General features: G+C 42.7%; 1 protein-coding gene across 1 annotated transcript in view; it reads right to left on the bottom strand.

The window, feature by feature from the left end:
* Positions 1 to 1,511: 1,511 nt before the first annotated feature.
* TSPOAP1 (TSPO associated protein 1) overlaps positions 1,512 to 11,299 on the bottom strand; it is a 92,883-nt gene continuing 83,095 nt past the window's right edge. Inside the window, exons 26-31 of the mRNA XM_058164524.1 lie at positions 11,226 to 11,261; positions 7,917 to 8,020; positions 7,135 to 7,206; positions 5,943 to 6,041; positions 5,694 to 5,767; positions 1,512 to 5,332 (exon numbers count right to left, since the gene is read on the bottom strand). Of these exons, the coding sequence (XP_058020507.1) occupies positions 5,741 to 5,767; positions 5,943 to 6,041; positions 7,135 to 7,206; positions 7,917 to 8,020; positions 11,226 to 11,261 (338 nt within the window). The 3' untranslated portion in view covers positions 1,512 to 5,332; positions 5,694 to 5,740. The remainder of the gene's footprint in view (positions 5,333 to 5,693; positions 5,768 to 5,942; positions 6,042 to 7,134; positions 7,207 to 7,916; positions 8,021 to 11,225; positions 11,262 to 11,299) is intronic.

Raw genomic sequence — 11,299 nt, forward strand, 5'->3', positions numbered from 1 at the left:
ACAGACTACATTTGGGCTTCAGTTTGAGATGCAGACAAAACAGACTCATTCCCAACAGCCTGCTCCTGTGTTCAACAGTAAAGGGACACAGGGCAGAAAACACCCTGTAGAAAGCACAGTTCCAACTTCTCAAGGACTCAGGTGACCCTGAGGACACAGATAAACCTCCAAGTACTCTCAACGACCCTCTAAAAGGATGCAAATCAGTGGTGGGATTCAGCCAGTTCTCTCCAGATCATGTGAACCGATAGCGGCGACTCCAGGGGGCTCCGCCCCCCCAGATGTAATGAGAGACTACTGTACATGCTCAGAAGGCTGTGTGCATGCGCAGAGGTGGCACATGCAAGCGAAGCGAGCGCGCACATGTGCTCTCTCACATTTGCAAACTGGTAGGGAAGGTAAGTGAATCCCACCTCTGATGCAAATGACCAGATGACTGCAAGGAACATAAATCCCCACCATCCAGTCAGAGAAGAAGCTTCTTGGATGAGGAAGCGAAACGTCTTCAAAAATATAAACAAGAAAGTCCAGTTGCCTCTTGGGGGAAAAAAAAGCACCTTTGGGATGGCACAGTGCGTCCTATACAGGTAGTTCTTGACTTACAACCCAAATTGAGCCTATAATTACAACCATAACCTGTTGTGGTTGTAAGTGGAGGCATCGCCTGAGCGGATTCAAAGTTACAACCATTTTTACAATGCTCCTTAAATGAACCCTGCAGTCATTAAGCAAAGGTGGTGGTCGCTAAATGAATCCATGTTCTCCATTGGGCGGTTTTGGGGTTTTTTTTTGCCAGAAACCAGAAATAAATGTTGGAAGCTGGTGAAACATATTGCAAATTGTGGTCGAGTAACTGCAGGATGTTGCAAATGCCATAAAGGTGGGCGGGTTGCCAAATGCTCGAAATGCAATCACGTGACCATGGGATGTGTATAATGTTTGGCTGCCATACTTCTGAAAACGGGTCATAAGTAGCTCTGGGAAGGTCTGTCATGTAAGTAGACAACTACCAGTATAGGAGAGATGACCAGCATCCTACTAAGTAGCTCAAGAATTTCAGCCTGTGGGAATAGAGAAAGTGGCAACTGCTTTCACCTGCTTGTTTGTGTCCCACAGAGGAACATGCCAAGTAAATGTCAGGAAGCACTGCCAATTCTCCTATATTAAACTCCATAGGATATTTCTCGACCCCGTTACCACTTTCTGCCAGTATTTTCTCATAGCACTTAAGGATTTAAGGTATTTGGAAGCTGCTAAGAAATTAAAAAGTGTTCTATTGGTTTCCTCTTTTAACCCAAGTGTCCAAAGACCTGTAAAGCTGCCCAGCAAACTGGTGAGGAATTCTCGGAGTTGAAGTCCCGTGAAGTCTCCAAGGATGGGTACTCCTGTCCTAGAGGAAAGACAGGATGTGAATCTACAATCGCCATCAGGGCAGCTGTCTTGTTCCATTCAGCCCCCATCAACCTCTTCCGAAAAGAAGCAAATTTCCAATAGGAACACTTGATTTTTTGTGAAAATAGACTTTAATATAATAAATTATTATTTTTTAAATAAAAACATAGCTCATCCAACGTCCCCTTTCAATAATCCATACTGAACAAAACAAGAATGGTTCCTTCTCCCAACAAACATGCAGAGGTACATTGGCTGCAAGAATGGGGGACACATTTATTAAAACACGCACACACAAATCTCTCAGTCATGAAATAGGGGTCACCTCTGAATAAGGGGCACCCCTTCCCACAGGCTAGGCACACAGGCTGGCACAGTGCCCACTGATCCTCACCATTAGAGCTGCTTAGTTCAGCAGCTGGACATCTTACAAAAGGCAGACCACAGGAGAAGGACACCAGTAGAGTCTGGGCTGCCTTCTTAGTTTAGAATGCCAATAACCAGGGACAAAGGATACACTCTCATACTTGTACACATCAACAACTTAATCTAACTTAACCATTCTCTCTCTCTCTCCCCCTCTCCCTCTCTTCCTCTCCCTCTCCCTCTCTGTTTCTTCAGTAGTGGACATTTGCCTCAGAATTTCACTTCATGGTTCCAATTTTAGGTCCAACTTTGATCCTGGCAAAGAAGTCTTCTACCAAGAAAAGAATCAAGATGCCATTCAGAGCTATTTTAAAGAAAGTGTTATGTTTCCATAATACAGTACAGTCTGCATTTTGATATATTCTTGGGCATAGGCTAAGGGTGAGTTGAACATCTTTTATGAAACGAAGAAAATGCAACCCAATTGATGGTCCATTTAAGCTAAGTCAAGGTCAACTGGCAATCTCAATGTCAATGATAGGCAGTGGTCAAGAATTGTTCTAGGCAACTGTGAAGCAAAAACTCCAGAGGATTATAAATTATACAGGGGGTATAGAAGAGAAAGAGCAGCTTTCCATAAAATAGATACTCTCTAGAGTTGTTGGGATTGCAGTTCTTAGGACTTTCACCCACAATGTTCAAAGTTGGGAATGGAAGCTGTAGTCCCAATGAATCTGGAAGCTGACGAATTAGCGAAGCTTGAAACAGCCTTTTCTTCCAAACTCAAAATGTCAGCATTGGGAATCCGACAATGCTGTTGACAGAGTATAAATTCAGGACAGAGCCCTTCTCAAAATACATAATTTATATTGCACAATGTGTTAATCCTCATAGGCTTAGATGGTATTAAAGGAGAAACTAGTTAACTTCAGGGAACAGAAATAAGAGATCCTTTGAGATTAGATGAAATGAAACCTCTCCCTTTCAGGTGTAGTGTATTTGTGAAGACCAATAACTGAAGGCAATAGCCAAGGAGACTTATTACCTTTATACTCTGAGTAGAGAGTCTAACCAGGGAAAACAGAAAGCTTACTTAGTTGCATATCTAGCACAGAAGTTCTAAATGGACTGTTAGAACTCTTCTCGAGCTGCATACATTCTACAGATCTGTAGCCAGAAAGCTATCTAATCACCATTTCCATGCTTTACTAGATGGTAGTATTTTGGGGAATTCCCCGCCCCCTCGTATCAGGTAAATGTTATGATCTCAAGTTTGGACATGTTACAACTATTTGGAGGATGAGATACTCCCTAACTGAGGATGGGCCTGGCTTTCTGATTCTCTCACCTTTAGCCAGTAACAATCTGTGGACCAAAAGACAGTGGGCATGTCAAAACCTCCCTAATGAAAATGCAAAGATTGGAAGCAGGGATGTAGGGTGGGGGGGGGAATCTCCTTCCTAGAACATCTGGCGTAGCTGGATACTTTGGACGCTTATGAGAGGCTTCCCCCACATCTTAGCTGGCATTGTGGGAGCTCCCAGGACATACCGGGAGCAGAAGTGATGTTTTCCCCCTACCATGGTACTTTATAGGATGACACAACATATTAATGAGATTTTATATTCAGAGGTTTCAAACTGTTTGAATGTAATCCAGGAAAAAAACTGAGAAAGATAAGAATAGATAAGTAAAATTCCATCCGCTGATTAGCAATGATGAGGATATTATCCATTCAGTTGTGCGAGTCTATCGGCCAAGCCGCTCCACATCTTCCGATCTTGCACAACTTCTTTGAGTTTTTCTATGCTCTGGTTGGTGTTAGCATTGATCGTATCCAGCCATCATGTTCTTCAGTGGCCTGTTTTCCTTATACCACTAACTCCTCCCAACCTAATTGCTTTCTCCAGTGAATTCCCCCATGTGACATGGCCCAAGAAAGTGAGACACAATTTTGTGATTTGTTTTCCTTCTAGTGACATGTCTGGTATTATGCACTCCACTAATGCTTGTTGGTCACATTTGATGTCCAAGGAATGATTAGCGGCATTATTACAGTAAATTATTTATCAAGTGGTACTGTACAGAGTTATGTACCTGAAGGCAATCAATAAGTCCTTAACTTACCATCAAATGGTAAATGCCCTGATTTCTACTCAGGGACAGAAATGTGCAAGATACCCAGTTTAGTATTAGAGTACCACGAAAAGAGAAGTTGCGGTATCAAAACAAGAATCCACACAAAGACAGTTGTGTGAGTTTTCCACTGGCAAACATGAAGGCTCTTGGGCAGGAACTCCCAGATAATATATATATTCAACCACCTTTCAGCCACGCCCAGCCAAATTAGATCCTTGACCGATTCTTTCTGGGAAGGACAATTCCCAGAGGAAAAAATGTCCACTTGCGACAGGTTGAGAAGAGGCGATAAAAAAAAGTTCTGGATCAAGAGAAGTGATATGCTGAGAGAAAAGGCCTAAGAAAGCAACTTTGATTTCCAAAACAAGAGAGATATTTTCTGGAAGAAAGATAAAATAGGGAACATCCACTGAATTACATTACAGCCGATACCACACACTGGAGAAGAGATTGTGAGCAACATGTCTCTACAGAACCCCCTTTCTGGAGCTCATACTTGCTTCCCAAACCATTTGACACATCTTGCAATCCATGGAAATAAAATGCCATTGTGGATTACATCGTGATTCATCTCTTTTTTACTGCAACATTCTATGGCAGCTGAGCTCAGCACCATTCTTCTTGCTTGGCCCGGGGTGGATTTTCCTTCCCTTCAGGAATATGTTCTTCTTCTTACCCTGAAGGGCAGGTCTCAGGATTGAGAGGCCTAAGAGACACCCAACCCTGAGGCAGTGGATGGTCCAGGTGCTAAGCAAAAATGGAAGGTGTATCAGATGATCTACTGGATACCACTGTGAAATAAAAAGATACTGAATATGAGAAACAAAATATTGCATGCATCTCACTGTCTCACACCTCAACAATAAATAATTCAATATCCAAAATAATTTCAAACTTTACGAATAAATATCCATGCTATGTTTTAACTAGAAACCATTCCTGGACTATAACAATGCATTGGTTTGCATCTTATTCAAATTTAGATTTGTGGGTGTACGGCAGTGGCCCTCAACTTTTGGGCACCAGGGACCGATTCTGTGGAGAGAGGCTTTTCCAGGTGGAATGAACTTGGAATTCCAAGCAGCAGTAAATTGTCCACCTAGAAACTCCAGGAAAACATATTACAGTAGATCTGGTTTTGCAACAACAACCCTTGCACTACAGAATGAAGGTTATGGCAGATGATCACACAGGTACAAAACTGATCTGGAGTAGCACAAATGCTGTATGCAGAGGGGTCCTGCCCATTACTGAATGTACTTGTCAAAAGAACAGGAGTTATTTCTGAAGAAAAGCAGATACTTCATTTACAAGGTGGAACACTGAGATTCCTGTATTTGCTGACATCAGAGATACTTTCTGGAAGGCGATAGTTGTTGTAGAATTCAGCTAGGCAACCTGTGATCCAATATTCATTTCAGAGATATTTCCTTGCCTAAGTGGTGGGTAAAAAAACAGTGGGAATGATTTCCAACTTCCTACCACCATCCCTATTGACTTTCTTTGTAGGAAACTGGCAGGGAGCATTGGAAATGATAATTATGGCTGATAACTTGGTATAAAGAGCCAACTTTATACCAAGTTCACACCAGGCTGTAGACAAGCACTGGCTCTGGTGAATGACAAAAATTGAGGGGAGATTCAAAGGATCTATCTTGACATTCTTAAGCATCTGTTTGAAGGAGGCCCCTTGATTTACAGAACGGGAAGGAAAATTTTGTTTCTGCTCTCATCCTGATGTAAAAGATTTGCTAACTGGCAAAAAGCATTCCGGAAGGATTTGATCTGGGACTTACGTGATTGTTCTCTGCCTTTCTCTCTTCTCTTAACTTTCTCACATGCATCACTGGATTCTTCTTTTTCTCACTCGCTGAGGGATGCCACATGCATACAAGAATAGACAAATGAAACAAAGATAGCTCAGTTATCTGGGCTGGTGGAATATGTGGATGGAGGAAAAGACACCTATTTGCTGGCTTTCTCAGTTCTGTGATAAAAACCCATTTTCACGTCTCAGTCCCAATCAGGCAACATGTCTCCCTCACCTGCCTTCCAAGGCTTGGCTCACTTGCCAGTGCTCCGTCTGATGGCAAAGCTTCCAGGAAATTAGATGGAACAAGACCTTTCTGTCCATTTACCTCCCCCTGCAGATAAAGAAGGAAATGTTTAGTTGGAGATCTCTTTATGATTCAAAACCAATCAGACAAAGGGACGGCCTTCCTTTTTTCCTACCATCAATCTCTTGTGCATGTTCTACTTCCAAGCAAAGTGATGGACTAGTGATCTATCTCCTATCTTGGGTCTCTGCCTATTACTCTATGTACTTGTCAAAAGATCAGGAGTCCTTTCAGAAGAAAAGCAGATGCTTTCATTTTCAAATTGGAACACTCAGATCCCTCACTTTGGCTGATATCAGCAATATAATAATAATATAATATAACAACAGAGTTGGAAGGGACCTTGGAGGCCTTCTAGTCCAACCCCCTGCCCAGGCAGGAAACCCTACACCATCTCAATCAGAGCAATGCTTTCTGGGAGGCAATAATTACTGTAGAATTCAGCCAAGCAACCTGTGACCTGTTGGGTCATCATTTCAGGAATATTTCCTTACTCAAAGAGAGGCCAAAAAGGCAGTGGGAATGACTTTCAATTTGCTGCTGGCTTCCCCATTATCTTTCTTTGTAGGAAACTTGTCGGGAGCTTGGAAATGTCCCGGAAATGACAATTATGTAATGAGGTTGACTGTGCAGTGGCACAGCAGCATGACAGCATTCAAATGGTCATAACTTTGCCAAAATTTCAGTCTCGTGGGAGTCATGGATCCCAGATTTTGGATGCATTCTGTAAATAAGCCCGTTTGAGGTTCCTTGATTCAAAAATTGTTGCCCTGTGATGCAACATTTCACCCAGCTGAAGGTTACCATCAAACAGACACAAGACTTTAGATATATATACAGTATATTCCATAAGCTCTTAAAATAGAAACAATCACACCCCTGTGTCTATGGAGATTCTTGGTCATCCAAATCATGGTTGTCCCAGAGCTGAAGAAGCTTCTTGGATGAGAAGCGAAACGTCATCAAAGAAAAACCAGAAAGTCCAGTTGCCTCTTGAAAAAGCACCTTTGGGACAATCACACCCCCAGTTCCATTCATAGCAATGCAGGCCTCTGATTTACCAGCTATATCATTGTTTGAACCATTTGAATTTTTTAAAAAAGAAAGGCATGATACATACATAGTAGAACCCATCATCATCCATGGAACTGAGCACAGTCACAATGTCTCCAGCACAAAATCGGAGCTCAACCTAGAGGAAAACATCAAGAACAATAGTAGAAAATCACTGAAAAGATGATGGCTTATGGATTTGCTTGTAGATAAGAGATTGGATATAGAATGAAGAGATTTTTGTGACTTTAGAGAAGATAAAGAATTACTAAATTTGTTTATACTTGTGATGAAGATTGGAAGGTTTTTTTCCTTTCTCTCTCTGTCATACACACACACATATAAACTTTATACACCACCCATCTCATCACTGAGAGCAACTTTATATTCTTTACTATATTATTACTTTAGCCTTTCTTCTGTTTTTATTTTTTCTTTCAATTCATGCACACACACACAAGTAGAAAATCAGTAATGAAGCAATGGATAAGGAACGGATTACTTCCATTTTTAGTTTATACACTGAAACTAGCATTGAAACAAGACAATATCCAGGATTTATTGGGCCCATGACAATTCCTTAACTGATACACAAAGCTAAGCAGTTCATACCTCTACCTGTGGTAGGTTGCCCCCGGTTGGGAGTGGTTTGCAAGAACCGGTAGTAAAACCAGCGGGAGGCTCTGCCCACTGACCCAGATTTTGTCATAGGCGATCTGAGCATATGCAGAAGCTTAGCGTGTGCGCGCGATCCCGTTGTGAACCGGTAGTAAAGGTAAGTAGAACCCACCCCGACCTCTACCCACTAACAGTGCTGCCAAGATTAAGCTAAGAGCAGCCTCATCTTACCTCAGTGTCTGGATTAGGAGAATTCTCTTGGGGATTGTAGTCAAAAATGGCCACCATTGTTCTTGCAGGGTCCTCAGAACTCAGATTTTGCTTTCCAGGTGCTTCTAAACCAGAAAGGAAATGTACAACTAGCAGATCAGAATGGGAAGTTGCATTTGTACCTTTAAGGCAGAGTCTCTCTTAACAAAGCTCTTATCTGTTCATTGAGACCTAGTCATGAACTTACGATCTTCCATGCCCAAGAGCCAATACAACCTTCTACCAAGAAAAAAACTCTTCTCTGCCGGACATAAATTTCAGACATGTTCAAAACATTGACAAAATTTATATGAAATATTTTGTTTTATGTCATTTATGCTGCAAGTTTCAAAATGCACTCCATAATTAATTCTGGATTTCCTAGATATAAGAAAGGTCCAGGTGGTTTATAGAGGCTTTACTTTGGCTGCTGGAAATCCAGTTTCCCTACTCTGTATTTTGAGACTGAGACAATATGGATTCTATGCCTTCAAATTCTAGCAAGGATCATTTCCTTTTCAGACAGGAAACAAAAATACAAATGCACAGGACAGGAAATGGGAATGTGAGGTAATAGCATGACTATGACAGGACTACAAAGAGAGGGATTCAGTTTTAGTCTGGTTCAACAGAAGCAAGTTTCCAAAACATAGGAAGTAATTCTGTACTTTCAGGCACATTATGTATCTAGTTCTCTGGAGCAGGAGTCTCCAACCATGGCAACTTTAAGCCTGGAGGACTTCAGCTCCCAGAATTCCACAGCCAGAATTCCCCAGCCAGCAGGGATCTCCAACCTTGGCAACTTTAAGCCCGGCAGACTTCAATTCCCAGAATTCCCCAGCCAGCAAAGCTGGGGGAAGAATTCTGGGAGTTGAAGAAGAATTCTGGGAATTGAAGTCTGCCAGACTTAAAGTTGCCAAGGTTGGAGATCCCTGCTCTGGAGAACACTGGGAAAGGTAGAAGAAGATAATGACCAACAGCCAGGTAGATAAACTCAGGGTGTTGATGGATGCACTGTTGCAAGATCTGAAGGATCAGGTGAAGGATAGATCATCATTGAGGAAATTTTGAGTAAACAACTTGGTGGCACATAATCAGTCAATCAATTATTATCACATCCCACTTTAACTATTGTGTTACGTTTTAAATAAGATTCAGAGCTGGTTCAAAGAAAGTAGTGAGGATGATCACAGGACTAGAAACTAAGTTCTGTATCTAAGTCAGCAGTCACCAAATAGGGGTCCGTGGACCACTGGTGGTCCCCAAGAAAATTTTGGAGGTCCACAGAAAAATTATTTGCTTTTTTTTATATTCCACTAAATCAGGGGTCCTCAAACTATGGCCACCACAATGAACATTTGTGTTGCTGCAGAGCGTCTTCCCCTTCGGGGTCTTTTTGTGTGGGTCGGAGGGGGGCAGAAATTCTGATTTGAGGTCTGCTTCAGCCTCCTGGTGTGGGGCTTTGAGCGAAGGCTGGAGGGAAGTGCCGCTGGTGGCAAGGAACCGGAGGGCCTTGTTCCAGTGGGACTGCTTCATGGCCTGGAACTGACTGACCACCTCAGCCCGCTGAGCCTCCAGACACTGGTACCTGGCCTTGCATTCCCGCAGGTCTTCCCTCTGCTTGGAAAGCCTATGCGCATAGTCCTCAGTGAGGTGCTTCTGCTGAGCCTCCTTCTTGGTCAGATCCAATTTGAACTGAGCTGTTTTGCCAACTCTTTCCCGTGCTGACTGCTTAGCTCCAACACTGCTGCTTGTTGGGGCCCTAAGGAGTCCGGGTGGGGAGGTGAGGAGTGACTGGCCGGGGAGGGGTGAGTAGAGTGACATCGAGTTGGCCATGCCCACCCAGCTGGTCATTAGGCAGATCATATTAGTGGTCCATGGGATTTAAAATTATGAATTTAGTGGTCCCTGAGGTCCGAAAGGTTGGGGACCCCTAATCTAAGTATTGAATATGTTTAACCTTGAGAAACAAATGACTCAAGGGAGTCATCTACCCAAAAAGTTTCACATAAAGGAACAGAATGTGAAAACTTTCATTCCAGAGGGCAGGACATAGAATAACGAACTTAAGGCACAAGAATGCAGGTTATGATTAAATCCCTTAAAAAACTTGACTTCCTAATAATAAGAACATGTTGATAGCTGAACCAATTACCCAGACAGGAAATGGGTTCTTCTTTACTGAATATGAATGAATACAGTTCATTTAGTGACTGTTCAAAGTTACAATGTCATGGAAAAAAGTGACTTTTTCACACTTACGACCAGTGCATCATCCTCATGGTCATGTGACCAAAATTTGGATGCTTGGCAACTGGTTCATATTTATAACAGACGTAGTGTCCCCAGATGATGTGATCAGCTTTTGCGACCTTTTGGCAAGCAAAGTCAAAGGGGAAGCCAGATTCACTCAACAACCAGGTTAGTCACTTAACAACTGCAATAATTCACGTAACAGCTATGGCAAGAAAATAGGGCAAAATTCACTCAACAAATGTCTCACTTAGCAACATAAATTTTGGGCTCAATTGTGGTCATAAGTCAAGGATTATCTATACATTCAAGGAGAGGCTAAACAGCTATTTGGCAGAGATATTTTCACTTGGATTTCTGCTATGAGCAGAAGGATAAACTTGACAGACTAAGTCATAAGATTCTATGAAACGTAGAAGCATCGTTCTATGATTCTACAATCACAGAGACATTTTATGCCCTCTTAGGATATCATTATAGCCCATAATAGTGAAGAGTGAGATGAGACACCTTTCTTTTTTATAAGGCACAAAAAATGCCTTATATTTTGGGAGAGCTGCCATAAATCTCCTTGCAGAAACAATCACCTAGGACAGGGGTGTCAAACTCGAGGCCCGGGGGCCGGATCCAGCCCATGAGGTTCTTAGATCTGGCCCGCAGGGCCGCCCTAGAAACAGCAAAGGACTGGGCCATGGTGCTTCTGCCAGCGAAAAAAGAGCTCAGGAGGGCTGCATGCAGCTCTCCCATGTTCCATTTTCAGCTGTGACGGCCTCCTGTCACCCTCTGCCAATAAAAACACAACTCCATTTCACTGGCAGAGGGCAGCAGGAGGCCGTCACAGCTGAAAATGGAGCCCTGGAACCAGTTTTCTCTGGCGGAACGCTTGGGCTATCACAGATGCCCCAGACTCGAGTGATGTCAAGCTGGCCATGCCCACCCCACCCCCAAGGTCAAACACAACCCTGATGTGGCCCTCAATGAAATCGAGATTGACACCCCTGACCTAGGAGTATCAAGAAAAACAGAAGCAACACTTACCTAAATCAGGAACCTGATCTTCCACCCTGATTGATTCTGCCGGAGGACAAAAGGTATTACGAGTGAGCTATGTT

Source organism: Ahaetulla prasina, chromosome 1 (genome assembly GCF_028640845.1).
Source record: "Ahaetulla prasina isolate Xishuangbanna chromosome 1, ASM2864084v1, whole genome shotgun sequence".
NCBI lineage: Eukaryota > Metazoa > Chordata > Lepidosauria > Squamata > Colubridae > Ahaetulla > Ahaetulla prasina.